General features: G+C 54.1%; 1 protein-coding gene across 2 annotated transcripts in view; it reads left to right on the top strand.

The window, feature by feature from the left end:
- The first annotated feature begins 6,498 nt into the window (after nucleotides 1-6,498).
- Nucleotides 6,499-15,771, top strand: part of SLC25A48 (solute carrier family 25 member 48) — a 39,544-nt gene continuing 30,271 nt past the window's right edge. The window contains exons 1-3 of one of the 2 annotated variants that reach the window (XM_001502697.5): nucleotides 6,499-6,878; nucleotides 9,931-9,974; nucleotides 14,716-14,787. In XM_001502697.5, coding sequence (XP_001502747.2) covers nucleotides 6,785-6,878; nucleotides 9,931-9,974; nucleotides 14,716-14,787 — 210 coding nt within the window. In that variant the 5' untranslated portion in view covers nucleotides 6,499-6,784. Of the gene's footprint in view, nucleotides 6,879-9,930; nucleotides 9,975-14,715; nucleotides 14,788-15,287; nucleotides 15,319-15,771 lie in introns of those variants that run through there. The other variant, XM_070233115.1, reaches the window with a different exon arrangement.

Genomic DNA, 15,771 nt, shown 5'->3' with positions numbered 1-15,771 from the left:
GCTTACTGGCTGTGTGGCTTTGGAGAAATTGCTTAACCTCCCTGAGACTCATCTTCTTATCTGTAAAATGGGGAATTGCCTCACAGAATTCAATGAGATGGAGTAGCACTGGGCCAGCTTGGAGCTCTGAGGTGGAAGGAGCCTGGTACATCTGAGGCCTTGATGAATCAAGGCGGGTGAAGAGATCCCGGGCGTTACCTCTCTTTTCTGGGATGCAAGGACACAGCTCGCGAGAAGCCGCGGATGGGTCCTCTTTAAGCCCACAGAGGTCCACCCTGGTACCCTCAGACCCCTCCTGAGCCTCCAGGTTAGCATGTCTCTCACTGCCCAAGTACATGCTAGGTCTGCCTCTGTCAGCCCAGCGTGGGGAAACCGGCCAGGGAAACTCTCCCCCAGCAGCCAGGCTGGTCTTTTCCGCCTGAGCGCCCCAAGTGCTGTGCAGCAGCGCCCTCTGCTGGCACATCCTGACAAGACACTCACAGCTGGCGTCTCCACGGCCCAGAATTTCCGACTTTCTCTGGATGTTCCCTTAGAAGGGCCCCATCCTTATCCTCCAAAAGACAGAGGGGGAAACTGAGGCCTGGACCCGCCCAAGGTGCCCAGCGAGGCAGCAGCAGCAGCAGCACCAGAAGCAGAGCCCAGGCAGCTTTGCTCCTTCATTTCACAGCCAGTCACCTTTCTCTGTTTCTTGACTTGGAACATCAAATTGAATAGATGCCGGACCGAATATAGTCTGAACGTGCTGAATAGACCCTCTCAAAGAACTGCCAGTGCAGGGCGGGATCCCGCCCCAAATGAGAAGCTCCAATACCACCTTGAAAAATTACCATCTGCTCCTTTCCTTCCCGTTGGCGTCAGGGGAGGGACCTCAGAGCTGCTACTGTCTGAGGCCAGCGCAGGAGTGATGCAGCAGGACAAATGCCCAAAGAAGGAGAACAGCACGTGCACGTGCTCCCGCTCCAGTCATCCACTCCCGCTCCACCATCATCATCACCAGTCATCTGCTCTGCAGTGGAGGCTACGAATGCAGCGGCGGTGGCCCAATCAGACAGCCCTACCCTCTGGACCTCCCGTGCATTGCACAAGGAATGACCAACACGCTGAGGGCCAGAAGGAGAAGCAGGGATGCCTTGAGAGGGGCAATGAGGTATTGACCACGACGGAGGGGTCTGGTGAGGACTCTCTGTGCAGAGGACGGACGTTTCAGCTTCGACCTAAGGAGGTGGAAGTTGGCCTTGAGGAAGGCAGGAGGAGGGAGCTGCCAGCAGAGGGAGCGATTGGTGCAAAGGCCCTGAGGTGGAAAAGCCTCTGGTACCTTTGAGGGCCTGAAAGAAGCCAGCTCTGTGACACACCAAGAAAGGCCCAGGGCTGCTTCTTTTCTGCCACACAGAGTCCTGTGTGTGGGCTCTCTCTTTGGCTGCCAGCGATCAGCAGGCCTTTGGGTCTAAGGCCCATGGAGCATTCACTATCCACCAGGCCTGTGCCAGGCTCTGCAGGTCCAGAGGAGAATAAGGCAGTGCCCTGTTCTCAGTGGGCCCACAGTCCTGATGGGAAGACAGAGAATAACCCGTAGAGTGTGGCAGCAGTGATATGGATATGCCCAGAATATTCTGGAAACACAGTAGAGAGACAGGGGATCCAGTGTGGAGAGGGGTGGTGGGTGCTTCCAGGAATGCCTATCAGGAGAAGGTGAGAGTTGAGCTGAGTCTCAAAGAGCTAAGGTATAGGGCTAGCCAGGAAAGAAGGGGGCAAAGGGTGTTCCCAGCAATGGAACACGAGTGCACAGTCACACACATGGAAAGCACATGGGGTGTGGAGGACACACCGCCCTGTTGGGGCTCCACTGGAGGGGAGGGCTGGGGTGGTAGGAGGTGAGAAGGAGAAAGGCAGCCAGACCCAGGCCCACATACCCTTGCAGGCCAAGCAGAGGAATAGGAATGATGCTCAAGCCGTGGGGAGTCCCTGGAGGTCCTTCAACAGAGGAGGGCCGGAGCAGGTGCAAGGGTTCAGAGGCTCACTGTGGAAGCAGCTGGAGGTGGACAGGAGACCGGGAAGAGGGACCCAGGGGCCTCTGTCCACCATGGTCCAGCAGGGAGTAGCATAGGCTTGGGCTGAGCCACATCGGGAGACATCAAAGAGGGCTGGATGTCAGGGCCATCGAGGAGAGGGACCCTCAGGACGTCATGGCTAATGGGATGAGGCCCTGGGGGAGAGAGAGGAATCAAGGATGGCATCCAGGGTCTGGTTTGGGTGGCCAGTTGGGTGGAGGCACCTTTCCCTGAGTTGAAGGGCCCTGAAGGAGGAACACCTTGGGGAGTTAGACAGAGAGTTCATCAAGGGACATTGAGTTAGAGATGGATGTGGGGCCATCCAGGTGGAGGTGTTGAGTAGAGAAAGGATTCTGGGCTCAGAAGTGAGGTCTGAGCAGGAGACAAGGGTTGGGGGTTGTGAGCTGAGAGATGGGCATGGATGGGAGAGGGTCAAGATGAGGGCCCTGAGGAACCCCACATGGAAGGAGGGGCAGGAGACAAGTCTTTCAGGAGCCAGACCAGAGCAGGAGAGAAGGGAGGAACACAGGGTGAGGGCCGGCTTCCAGGAGACAAGAGGAGAGCAGGCGGCAGGGCGGGGTCTTTGCCACCGGACATAGGCCCAGGGCTTTGCTGCCCAGACGTGGCAGGTGGCACAGGTAGGGGACTGTGGGCTTGGCCGAGAGAGTGTTGAGGAGGTGGAGCCGGGGAGCTGGATAGACTCAGGGGGCAGCTGGGAGACTCCAGGCCTGGGAGCCTTCCCTGACTGCTCCCGGCACATGGCTCCCACTCCAGTGCTCTCACAGCTGCCTCCATGTGGCATCTCAGACAAACTGTCTCCTCTCTGACAGACACCTTCCCAAGAGCAGAGATCGGCACATACAAGGTGCTCAGAAAACTCGTTACCTGAGAGGGCAGATGAGAACTGGGAAGCGGGCCACTCTTGTCAAATGATATCGGCATATCCATCTGCAGTGGAAAATGCTCTGGGAGTTACCTTCCCAGAAGGAGCTGAGGGAGGAAGGAAATGGGGTTTCTTTCCTGCCCTAGCAACCCAGGGAATTGTTCTCTCAGTGCCTCAGTTTCTTTACCTGCTCTCCCAAGGGTAGAATTCAAATGCACGTGGCAGTACTACAAATGCTGCTCCAAAGCTGGGCAGCCAGGAATAAGGAAGGGCCCAGACGCCCTCCCCAGAGTCAGCATTCTGTGGGGTCCCACGGCCTGGGGGTCTGGGATTCTGAAGGCTGGCCCTTGGCTGCCACCAGACCTGGGTCCTCCCCCCGCCTCCCTCAGGTGATGTGCCTTGTAGGCAGATTCTTGGCACACATTCAGGAGTGGAGCATAGTGGTTCATTCTGGATAGGAGCCCACACCTTTCGCTCTGCTCCTCCTCATTAGCAGTTCAAGCGGCAGCTCCCTGGCTCAGGAGGCCGTCTGTGGCTGCCGGGGACAATGCCTGCCAGTTCAGGGCCTTCCCAGTTGGTGCTGACACGAGACTGAGGGAATGACAATCTGTCTGGCCCCCCTTGGGTGGTCCTTCAAAAGAGTGGGCCTTGGGGAACTGGTGGGCCTTCCACCTGTGCACTTGCTCCCACAGTGAACTCACAAAAGAGCCATCTTCAAAGTCCTATCATGTCTCATAACTGTCCCAGCATGTGTCCCAGGCACGGCAGGGCTCAGCTCGGGGGTCAGTGCTGATGGCAACCCTGAAACCTCAGGACTGAGTGAGGCACATGTGGGGCAGGAAGCCGGGGCTCAGAGATGGAGTGTGATGTTTCCATCCTTCCCCGGGACTTTGTAAGACTCCATCCCAGTCACGTCTGTGGCTCCATCCCCTACATTTTCCTCAGAGGGCTGGTGCTGGCTCTCACACCCAGACACAGGTCCAGTCTCTGAGGAGGTCCCTCCCACCTCAGAGTCCCGCTCCTCATGGGACCTCTTGACCCTTTTAGGATCAAGCCTCAGTGGTCAGACTCCGTCTTACTTGGAAGGAGGAGGGCTGGCTGGCTGCCGCTGCACTCTGGGTGATGTGACAGGGACATGCCAGAGGGAGAAGAGCAGGCCCAGGAGAGGCCCCTTCCTCCAGACCATGCATTGTCTTCAAAGCTGGCTCCCGCAGCCGGGTCCCTGCTGGACACTGGCAGTACACTGGAGGTTAGCAGGTTGTCTTCCATTTCAGAGGTGGCCAGGGAGCTCCCACTGGAACAAAAGCACCTCCACAGGCAAGGGCACGTTCCCCAGTGAGCATGGACCTCTAGGGGGTCCTGGCTGGGTGCAGGGTCTATCTACAGAGAGAGAGTTTGACAGAGAGAGAAGGCCCCTCTGCCTTCCAGGCTGGCCCAGGGTGGACAGTGTGGGCTGAGCCGGGCCCTGGAGGGAGCTGGGCCCCTGGAGAGCTGTACCTGAGAGTTAAATGTGCCCCAGACCACCAGCTGCTTGCTTCTGGGCCCAGGACGCTGAGGAGACATGGCTGGAACGGCAAGGAGCATCACTGCCCAGGGTTGGGATGGAGAAGAGCGAGCCCGCAGCTGATTGGGATCAGCACCATCAGCACAGGCCAGGGAGACGTGGGCACCCCACCAAGCACCATGTCAGGATGGGGTGCTGGATGGGAAAGTGTAGGGGGATGAGAGGTGCATGGGGAGCGGTCAGAGAGGACAAGAGCAAGCTCGAGGTTGTCCCTAGAATCACTCTACCACCTCATGGTTGTGGGGATGATAATCCCTGGGTGGACAGGATCTCATCTAACCACTCAGAACCTCGGTCTCCTCATCTCTACTTCACAGGTGAACTCCGACAGGGTTCTACCCGAGAAACAGAGCTAGTAGGAGATATGTATATTTTTCACAATTGTGGGTCTGGCTGGGCAGGTCTGGAATCTGGGGGGCAGGCGGGCAGGCTGGAAACGCTCAGGCAGGAGCTGACACTTCAGTCCACAGGAGGAATTTATTCTTCCTCAGGGACACCCTCATTTTGCTCTTACAGCCTTTCAACTGATTAGATGGAGCCCACCTGGATCAGCAAAGGTACACTCCCTTCCTAGAGTCAACTGGTTGTGCGGTCAACCGCGTCTACAAAATGCCTCCACAGCAACACCTAGATTAGTGTTTGATTGACTCACTGGGGACTGTCACCCAGCCAAGGTGACACATAGAACTGACCATCAGTGGGGGCAATGCTAGGGCTCCTCACAGCTCCTGTGAGGAGGAAGTGGGACCGTGCATGAAGCCCTCAACACAGAGATGGAGGCATCCTCAGGGCGCGGGGGCTCCGGCACCCATATGCTTGTCCGGAGCATGTGGGTAGAGAGGCAGAGGGGGTGTGTTTTGGGGTGGGAAGAAGTGTTTCAGCCAAGGTGGCAGAACGGGGTTTGGGGCCTGCTTGTCTGTGTGGGGAGGGGGCGTGAGGGGGCTGGCCCAGAGAGCCTTGGGGGTGGGTATCAGTGGCTTCTGGGACCTGCAAAGCAGGCACTTCCAGAGGCACAGTGTGCTATCTGGCCACCTCGACCTCACACCCAGCCAGCTGGCAGAGGACATTTCCAGCCTTGCCTCCCCACTCCTAAAGGCCTGGCGGGCTGAGAGTTTTGGGGGCTGGGAAAATTTCCACCTGGCGGGGTGCTTCCTGCAGGGGGCTGTGTGCCCTCAGCCGGCGGTGCTGCAGGACCTTCAGTTCTGAGTGGGGTCTCCCCTGGGCCCTCCACTGTGGCCACCAGGTGTTTGAGAATAACCTCAAATCTGCCCTCACAGCTTAGCCTGTAACTCAGGTGTGACAACTTTCATCTCCTAATTTGGGCCAGTTTCCTAAAAGATTAAACTCTATGTGATATGTATAGATATCATTATATACACTAAACACACCATCATTTGCCTCACCTAGGAATGAGGATGCCAAGAACCCTCAGCTCGCAGGGTCACTGTGAGGAGGAAGCCCAGCAGTGAGTGAGGCAGGATTTAAACGCTCAGCAACGGTGGACGTTATTAATAGCTAATGCTTACTTAGGGCCGTCTTGGAGCCCTCCTCCGGCTGGGCGCTTTCCACACATTATTCCAGTTATTCACGAATAGATAGGGTTCTGAAACCTGGGGACTACGGAGAGGTGCGGGGAGGGAGGCGGCAGAAGGGTTCCGAACCTCTAAAACTGCAGTGGAAATGTGCGTGTCCTGTGTGTTTTATAGCGAAACTGTCCTTGGCTTTCATTTCGTTCCTCAAAGAGAAGAAATTCTGGTTTAGTTGATAGTTTAGTAGATAGAACTATTTCAGCGCTTTTTCAGCCTAAAAGAGGATGTACCCTCACAGGTAAGTAATTCTATCACAGGTTTGTCAAGTGTTTCCCGACCTTCGATAAAGCCTTCCGCCCTCTCTCTTGTGGTGAACTTCGCAAAAATGTCCCTGAAATCATTTCCACAGTCGGACCCGATGTGAACAATTACTTGCACGGGGCTGGCACTCTCGGCTGGAGGAGCTGAGGCTCCACTGGTGGCGAGGGAGAGGACGACGGGGGAAGGGAGGGATAGGGAATTCCTCTCGGCGCCGGGATGCGCGGCGCAGAGCGCACCTCGCCCAGCCTGAGCGCTGCGCCTTTAAGGTCCACGGGGGGCGTGATGTCAGCTGCCCGCGGGCTCTTGGAGAGGTGAGCGCGGCAGCCCGCGCGCGGTGACTCGGAGCCAGGGTTGGAGTAGGACCTCCCGTGCGCTCCCAGTCCCCGACTTTCTTGCTCCGGTGCGCTCGGGCCGGCGGGCCACGCCCCACAGATTCTGAATGGGCACTGACCCGGCTCCGGGAGGGCGAGGCGCCGCGGCACCGGCCATGGGCAACTTCCAGATGGAAGACTTTGCGGCGGGCTGGATCGGAGGTGAGCGTGGTAACGGGGTCCCCCAGAGGTGAGTGTGCTCACGGGAGACCCCCGGGCCAGAGAACAAGAGAGAGCCTCGCCGAGCGCCGCTCGGGCCGAGCTTACACACCGCGCTCTGGCGAGGGAGCCCCGCGCCCGTGCGCTCCCGACATGCGCCCCGGCGAGATCCGCGCCCGCTGCGGGCAGTGCCCCGACGCCCCGGCGCAGGGGTGGTCTTGCTGTTCCTCGCCTGCCGCCGGAGCTAAATTCCGCGAGCCTTAATGAGATTCCCCCTGAGCTGATTTGCCTCGAAGTTAGGATCCGCGGAACTTGATCCGGTAATGATTAAACCTCTGGTCAAAGCTGGCAGCCAATGGAGCGTCCAGGCGCGTACACACCCTTCTGGTGACCGAGTGCGCGCCTGAATCTGGGGACGTACCTCGCAGGAATTGTGCGTGAGGGTGGCGCTTGGCCGCTCGCCCCCCTCCCCACCCCCCTGCCCGTCCGCCCCGGCGTGGGATGGGGAGCCCGACTTCGTGATCTGGCCGGCCCTAGGGGGCGCCCCGGCCAGAGGGAGCCGAGCGCCAGGCTGCAGGTACCAATTGCCAGATAGGAGGAACCCTTCCTGTTTTCAGCCGTTGTCAACTGTCAGGCCTCTCCTCCGGGCACTATTGGGCCCCCTGGTCCCTTCGTACCGCTCCCAGAGCCTTTCTCTCCTGGGCTTGGGCCGGGTTTGCTTGGGCAAGAGTTGCATCCACTACTTTGCTTGTCCATTCTTCTCTTTCCAATGGGTCCACCCTCCTCTTTTCTCAGCTGTTGGTGAGGGTTGGGGGAGGGTTCGAGGGACTTTACTTATTGTAAAGTGTCTTTCTTTTGGTCCCATCTCTAAAAGGGTCATCTGGGAAGGGATGTTGGTAAGTGCGGCCCCATCCCAAAGACGAAACTAAATACTGAGCTGGTGAGGCACAGGCTACAGTAGCATGTTTGTGCCCCACCAATTGTTCTTCTGAGTATGGAGGAGACCAGAAGATTTGTAGGAAACAGAAAACAAAAAAAGAGCCGTAAGGCAGACAGCATCCCAGGATCCCCTTCGGGCGGCCCCTCCCACCTGGCAGGAGTCTCTCTCTTTCCCTCCACGGGTGGCTGCAGGGCCCCTGCTCCTCACTGTCCTGAGCGCAGGCCGTTCCTTTCACGGTGGCCAGTTCTGTTGGTACAGGCTCTCTTGGGTGGGCTGAGACCTGCCCCTCCTAACTTTCCCAGTCAGGGGGCTGTGCCCAGAGGCCCACTGGGCATATCCAGGCCCTCTTTGGACACCCCTTCAGCCTTTCATTGAGAGACACTTCTCTAGGCTGTCCCTTGAACAGCCAGACCAGCTTCAGGAGGGCTGCCAGGAGCTTGGTTTGAGAAACACCCTGGAGGGCAAGGCTGTCAGAGTAGCTCAGAGGCTCTGGTGACACAGAGACCTCCCTGCCCTGCTCACACAGCAAGTAGTGGATTGTCGTTTGTTCTGACATTGTCCTGCTTTGTTCATGTTAACACATCTCTTCTTTTGGCTTCCCTGAAATAAGGATGAGTGTAGTAACAGTGAATCCTTGGTAGGTACCAGGTGCTGTTTAAGTGCTACGTCTCTATTTTTAAACCAACTTTACTGAGGTTATTTTGCACATCATAAAATTCACCCATTTCAATTGTACAATTTGACCATTTTTAGTAATTTTACCAAGTTGTGCACCCATTACCATAAATTAGTTTTACAGCCTTTTCTCTCCCCCCCCCCAGGAAGATCCCTCGTGCCCATTTACAGTTAAACCCTATCCCCTCCCTCTCCCTCGAAGCAGTCTCTAATCTACTTCCTGGCTCTATGGATTTCCCTATTCTGGATAATTCATAGAAATGGAATCATACAATATGTGACCCTTTTTGTCTGGGCCTCTTTCATTAGCATGTTTTCAGTGTTCATCTACACTGCGGCGTGTATCCATACTTCACTCCTAGTTACAGCTAATGATATTCCATTGTGTGGATAAACCACATTTTATTTATCCATTCATCCGGTAATGGACACTGGGCTGTTTCCACCTTTTGGCTATTGTGAATAGTGCTGCTATGACCACGCATGGACGTGTACTTGTTTGGGTGTCTATTTTCAGTTCTTTTAAGTGTATATCTAGGAGTGGAATTACTGGGTCATATGGTAACTGCTTAATTTCATGAGAAACGGCCAAACCATTTTCCACAGCAGCAGTACCATTTTACATTCCCACCAGCAATGTACAAATTTCCAATTTCTCCATATTCTTGCCAATACTAGTTATTTTCCATTTTTTTATTAGAGCCATCGTAGTGGGTGTGAAAGGGAATCTCATTGTGATTTTTATGTATGTTTCCCTAATGACTAATAATGTTGAGCATCTTTTCATGTACTTGCTGGCCATTTGGATATCTTCTTCGGAGAAATGCCTATTTAAGTCTTTTATTAAAAAATTTTTTTTTTAGTTGTAAGAGTTCTTTATATATTCTGGATACTGGACCCTTATCAAATATATGTTTTGCAAATATCTCCCCCCCATGCTGTAGGTTGTCCTCACTTTCTTGACAGTATCCTTTGGTGCACAAAAGTTTTTAATTTTTATGCTATTCAATTTATCTATTTTTTTTGGTTACTTGTGCTAAGAATCTATTGCAAATCTAAGGTTGTTAAGACCTATGTTTTAGTATATGATTTTTATAGTTTTAGTGCTTCCATTTAGGTCGTTGTTCTATTTTGAGTTAATTTCTGGATATGGTGTGAGGTGGGGGGTATCTAACTTCATTGTTTTGCATGTGGATACCCAGTTGTCTCAGCACCTTCACCTGCCTTTTTGGGGTGCTTGTTTCTTGAGGCAGGGCGCAGGTTTTCCTCCATTTTATCTGCTTTCCTTGGTGCCTGGGCCAGTGCCTAGCACATTAGGGATCCCTTTTGGTGACAGAATAAGTGAATGTAAGTGCCTGAGCCCTCTGTCCTGTCCCACGAGCCAGCAGGTGCAAGCCAGGAGCCCAGGGGCTGAGTGACCAGGTATTCTTTAATCCGCAGGTGCAGCCAGTGTCATCGTTGGCCACCCTCTGGACACAGTCAAGGTACAGTAGCCATTGTTGCCGTTACCTCTTGGAAGGGGGCCTGGGGTGTGACTGCCTCCAGGAATGTGCCTGCTGGTTCTGATCCCCAGAGAGTCTCCAGCCAGGGCAGGCTCTCTGTGCCAGCCCATGGGGGTGGGGTGCCAGGAGGCCTGGTTTGGAAGGCTCTGCCCTCATTACTTGGCAGTGATTTTGTTTTTGTGATCATCCCATTTCTGTTTTCGGGTTCTCAGGACCTGCTGGGGAGGGGCCGGGGCACAGATGAGTGTCCTCCTGCAAGTCCCTATGGAAATAAGAACCAGAAAAGCCTTCAAGTGTAAGGCAGCATCTGAGCCCAAAATTTAGGGTTGGGTTTCAGGTGATTAAAAAAGATGTTTCAGGTACAGAGAACGTCATGGGCAAAGGCACTGAGGTGGGGACACTGGGTGGGGGGTACGCTTGGGAAAGGCCAGCATGTCCAGTTTTGTTGATGCATCAGGTTTCCGAGAGCATCTACGGATGAGAATCCAAGAAAGACAGGTCAGCACTCAATCCTTGGAGGTCTTGAATATCAGCTCAGGACTCTGGACTTAGGTTGGGAATGGGAAGTCATTATAACTTGGTGAAGTGCATGGGGTGTGAGGACTCTGGAGCCAGCACAGCCATCTGGCATTGGGATCATCCAGACCCCTTCTTCTACAGATGTAGAAACTGGCCCTGAAAGGGGAAGGGGCTTGCCTCAGGTCATACAAGAAGTTAAAGCATTGCTGAGTGAGAGGCTATAAAGGCACATTCTTTGACTCCACCTCCATCTCTGCTACCCATCCCCAGTGGTAAGCAGGACTCAGAGCCAAACCCTGAGAACATGGCCACAAATAGTGCCCCTTCCTCCCCGACTTCCACATCCATCTCTACAGCTCTGCCTGGATCAGGCACAAAGAGGAATCTCGCAGGTCCTTCTCAGATGGCCGCTGTAGTTTCCTGTCTCCTGTCTTCCTCTGGCGTGACAATGGGCCCCTTCCCAGGTCAGGGCCCAGGCCTGCTCTCTTCTTGATGGGGAGGTCAGCCTGCTTCTCTTAAATGTTGAAGAAATTTCCTGGCTCCTCGTGTCCCTCATACAGGCCCTACCTTTTGCTCAAACATCAACTGCATAGTGGACATTCTCTGTGCAGGTGCTGTGGGGACGGCAGGACCTCGGTGGTGGACAGAGCAGGTCCAATCCCTGGCCCTGAGGGCCTTCCAGCCACATTTCTGACACAGGCAACCTTTGTGGCTCCCTGGTAGTATCTTTCCCTCACCTGCAGGCTGACCAGGGGCTGGTGGAGCTTGTTGGAGACCCCTGGCCCTTGCATAGGCAAGTCTGGCTACCTCAGGCCTGGCCACATGTCACTTGAAAAGGCTGGGGCTCTCCTCCTCACCACTCTGTGCCCTGAGCCTCTGGAGGGAACCCTTCCTGATATGTAAAATTGAGTCCCTGCTCAGCCTCAGAACCTCCCTCCTGTGGGTTCCAGCCTGGAGATCCCAGCTTCCATGACCGGCCTCTGAGGCCTCAGAGGCTGTGGGCAGGGGCCCTTGTCTCTCCCTGGAACATCTTCCTTCTTTCTGGCTGACATTTTCTGTAGGCTCCCTGTCCACTGAGAAAGGTTTGGGTGAGAACTTCAGAGTCAGAATAACCTGGAGTCCAGTCCCAGCCTCCCCACCTACTGTGGGGCAGGGCACAACACTTAACCTCCTTGTCTGTAAAATGGGCAAAGAGCACCTCTCCAGCAGGGCTGTCAAGAAGATGGTCACTGTGGCACCAAGGATAGAGCAATGAGCAAGCCATTCCCATCCTGATGAACACACGCTGGGGTGTGGGGAGGCAGACGAGTGACTTGTCTGAGGTCCCATGGCTCACCTGCGGAAGAGCCAAACTAAAAGGACCCAAACTGCTGACCTGGGTCAAAGGCTCCTTCCCCATCATAGATGGGAGAGCCAGCCACTGGCTGCTTGGTGGCAGTGGAGCTGGGGTCAAGATTCTCCCCTGGCTCCTGGCACAGGATTTATGCCTGATGCAGTGTGACCAGGGTTTTCTAATTAGGGCTTAGCTGCCTTTAGACCAGCTAGACTGTAAGAGAATAAACTGGTATTGTTTAAAGCCACTAAATTTGTTGTAATTTGTTATAGCAGCAATAGGAAACTAACACAGGAAATCATCTTTGTTCATCTGTAAGATGGGGATAGTATCGACGCTATATAACATTTGTGAGCTTCGGTGAGATAAGTTCTGGAAGATGGCCCATGTTTCCCCAAGCATGCACCAAGTTGGTGCACACTAAATGCCGGCTCCTGTTGTAACTGGAGGCCCTGGAGGCTTGAGCTGTGCTGCTGGCCTCAGTGACAGGCTCCCTGAGTGCTCCGCATGGCTGGCAGACCTTTGCTCCATGGCTTTGAGACTGTTCTGTGATCTGGGCTTGGCTCTTGGGTTGAGTTTCCTCAGGTACCGTTTGCTTGAGCGACTCGACCACTCAGCCTTCTTAGTGGGAACTTGATCCCTCCTATGGGCTCCACCATTTCGTGGATGCACTACCCAGGGACAGCCCCGACAGAGCTGGGATCAGCGGGTGAGAGCATGCAGCCTCATGCCAGCCCTAAATGGGGCAAAGAGAGAGGCCTGTGCCCCACCTCTCCTGGCCCACGTCCTTGTCCTGACTGGAGATACTCCGCCCCAGGGTAGACCTCTGTGATTCTGCTCAACAAGAGGACCGTGGAGGCCCAGGTCTCATCTTGCTGTATCTTCCAGGATGTCTTCCCCACCACCCAGATTAAAATTGCATTTTCCTGCCCTGCCACCCAGCTTTTCTGATCCTTGGTTTATTTTTCTCCATGGCACTTGTTATCATCTGACATATATGCTTACTTGGGAATTACTTCTTATTGATGGTCTTTTCTGACCCCGCTTGGTTGTAAGTTCCACGAGTGCGGGGAGTTTGTTTTCTCTGCTGAATTCCCTGAGATCAGAACAGTGACTGCTAGGAAACAGGCACCCAATCAACGAGTGGAGTTAGTCAGTAAGTACGTTTCTCTGACTGTGAAAATAAGACTTACCAACAGTGTGATGCCATTTATGTATCAGACCTATGAATTACTACATCTTCTCTCTGGCTATCTGTTTTTACAAAACTCTTTAGATGAATGCCTGTCAAACAGTTAGCCAGGCTATGAGCCATGGTGATTAGCTGCGGGGGTTGGGGGAGGTGGAGGGGGAGAGAAACCGGCAAAGGAGACTTCAGCCTTATATGTAGTGTTGAAATTTTTTAATTGATAGAATGTATTCCCATATTAGCTGTGTACTTAAAATTATTTCTTAAATTATATAAGCTAAAAATAGTGGAGAAAAACCCTGCTTATTTTAGGAAAGTTAGAAAATGAAGAAAACTTCAATGCAGGAAAACATCACCCATGATTTTCACCTCAGAGACCATCACTTTTGGGGGGTGTGTTCTCCCAAAGTCTTCTCTACTTGTCTGCAGATGGAGCTGATGCTATTAATGGTGAAGAGTCAGTCTGCACACTGAGTCTTGCTCCTCACGGGACCCTGGGTTCTGGGGGGCAGTGTCTGGGTCTCCTCCTCCCTGGCTCTCACAGCTCCTTCCTACCAGCATGGCACACTGTGGGTGCTGAGAAACTGTTTTGATGGAGAACCGTAGGCTGCACATCTTTAAAGAAGTGGAACCATCTGGGACCTGGGCACTTTTGTGGGCTCACTCAGACCCTCTGTGCCTGTCAGCCGTTCCCCTGGCCACCAGAGCCAGCCTCCGCTAAGGACACCATGCCTTCACTACCCAGCCCCTCATTCAGCCAGTTTCATGGGGCCGAGTGCCAGGTTCCCGCTTGGCCCCAGGGAGGAGAGGGAAGTATGAGACAGCCCTGCCCCAGAAAGGCAGCTCGAATACACCCTAAGTAAACAGACAAACAGATGACACCAGGGCAACATTTATGCTCAGACCCAAAAAGATGAGCAGGAGCTGAAGAAAGAGCCTTCCAGATGGGGAATGCGGGGCAGTTCTGGAGGCAGGAAAGAGCTGATGCTCCGGGGACTTGGGGATGTGGCATATGGCGGGTGCAGAGGGCGGGGGCATGAAGGAAAGGGCATGTGGGGATGAGACCAGGCACAGGTGCTCAGCCAGGACCTCCTGGGTGCTGGTACAGGCTGTGAAATTGATTCTGCCTTTGATGGGAGGCCACTGGAGCACTTTAAACAGCAGTGATGTGGTTCATTGTTGTTCAGAAAAGATCAGTCTGACTGTTGTGTAGACACAGGTGAAGGAGCGAGGGGGAAGCAGAAGGGCGGTGGTGAGACCAGCCCATCGTCCAGGTGAGAGATGAGGGGGTTCAGGAAGTGAGAAGAACAGGTTGCTCCCGGGACTATTTAGGAGGGCAGACTGATGGACAGCAGATGCAGCAGAGCCACGGGTTAGCTTTCTGCACTCAAGGGGCAGGGGTCCTATGTCTCCACACAAGCATTGTTTTTGCACAACAAACCAGCCTCTGTTCCTCTCTCAGACCAAGAGGGCTTCTGCTGCGTTTAGCAAGGTCTCAATGGGACGTTGAGGGAGGCAAGGCAGGTAGAGGACAGAGGGCCAGCCTCGCCAGCACTGAAACACAAACCTCTCACTGAAGGGCTGTCCCCTCTCTGGGCCTCGGTGCTGGAGGCTCGGCATCTTGGGGACAGTGGGGACGTGATCCTCTCTGCCTGGGCCCTGACCCCTCCCTCTCTCCGCAGACTCGCCTGCAGGCCGGCATCGGCTATGGGAACACCCTCAGCTGCATCCGCACCGTGTACAGGAGGGAGAGTGTAAGTGCTCTTCAGTGGGTGGGTGGCACCATACCTGCCAGGGCCTCCCACCAAATGGGGTGAAGCCCACTCGGGCCTGGGGACCAAGGCCACCACTCTCACACCAGCCCGGCGGGCAGGAAGCCTGTTTGTTAGCAATCATCACGTTGGGCTCAATTTTCCCTACTCATCTCACACCACTCCTCAAATATGATGTGTTACCCAAACATAGCCCTGCCACCCAGTGTGATGTTATTGGGGAAAAAAACTGGTTTTGTGTAACCTCTCTGGACAAATACTGAGGAATTTAGAACCACAGTGTGGAAATTTCCTGGGAAAACAGAGGGGCCTGTCAGTTTCTCAAAACTGAGTGAGTGGCCCGTAAACCACATGCTCACAGGCTTCCCTTTATCCGGGTGTGACGGGAGCCAGCACTTCTGATTCCAGATGCCTGGAGCTGGCTCGCACTGCAGGTCGCTCAAGACCAGCGGACCCAAGGGTTTTCTTTGCAAAGGGGAAATCCTGCACAACATTTTATAGAAGATGTATCAGGTACCTTTCCTGAGAATAGCATGTGCTTTCAGAAGACTTTCTAAGGCCCCTCTGGCAAATTTAAGATAAATTTTAAGGGGCCAGCCCAGTGGCATAGTGGTTAAGTTTGGCACACTCCGCTTTGGTGACCCAGGTTTGCAGGTTTGGGTTCTGGGTGCAGACCTACACGACTCGTCAGCCATGCTGTAGCAGCGACCCACATATAACGTGGAGGAAGATTGGCAACAGATGTTAGCTCAGGGCAAATTCCTCAGCGAAAATAAATAAATAAACAAATTTTAAAATTTAGGATGAGACGACCTGTCGATTAAAGAAGTGATCGAGTGTAAGCCCCGTGGCAGCCTGAGGCTTAGCCTTGAGTCACAGGAAATGTGGCCCCACTGTTGACTGCTCTCTCCACTCGTCTCCCTCGTGCAAGTGCCCTGGAGCTCTGGCATCTGCTGCTGCACCTGG

This window comes from Equus caballus, chromosome 14, assembly GCF_041296265.1.
Source record: "Equus caballus isolate H_3958 breed thoroughbred chromosome 14, TB-T2T, whole genome shotgun sequence".
In the NCBI taxonomy this organism is placed as follows: Eukaryota; Metazoa; Chordata; class Mammalia; order Perissodactyla; family Equidae; genus Equus; species Equus caballus.
The sequence above is the reverse complement of the archived record's forward strand: the minus strand, read 5'-3'. Positions and strand labels throughout refer to the sequence as shown.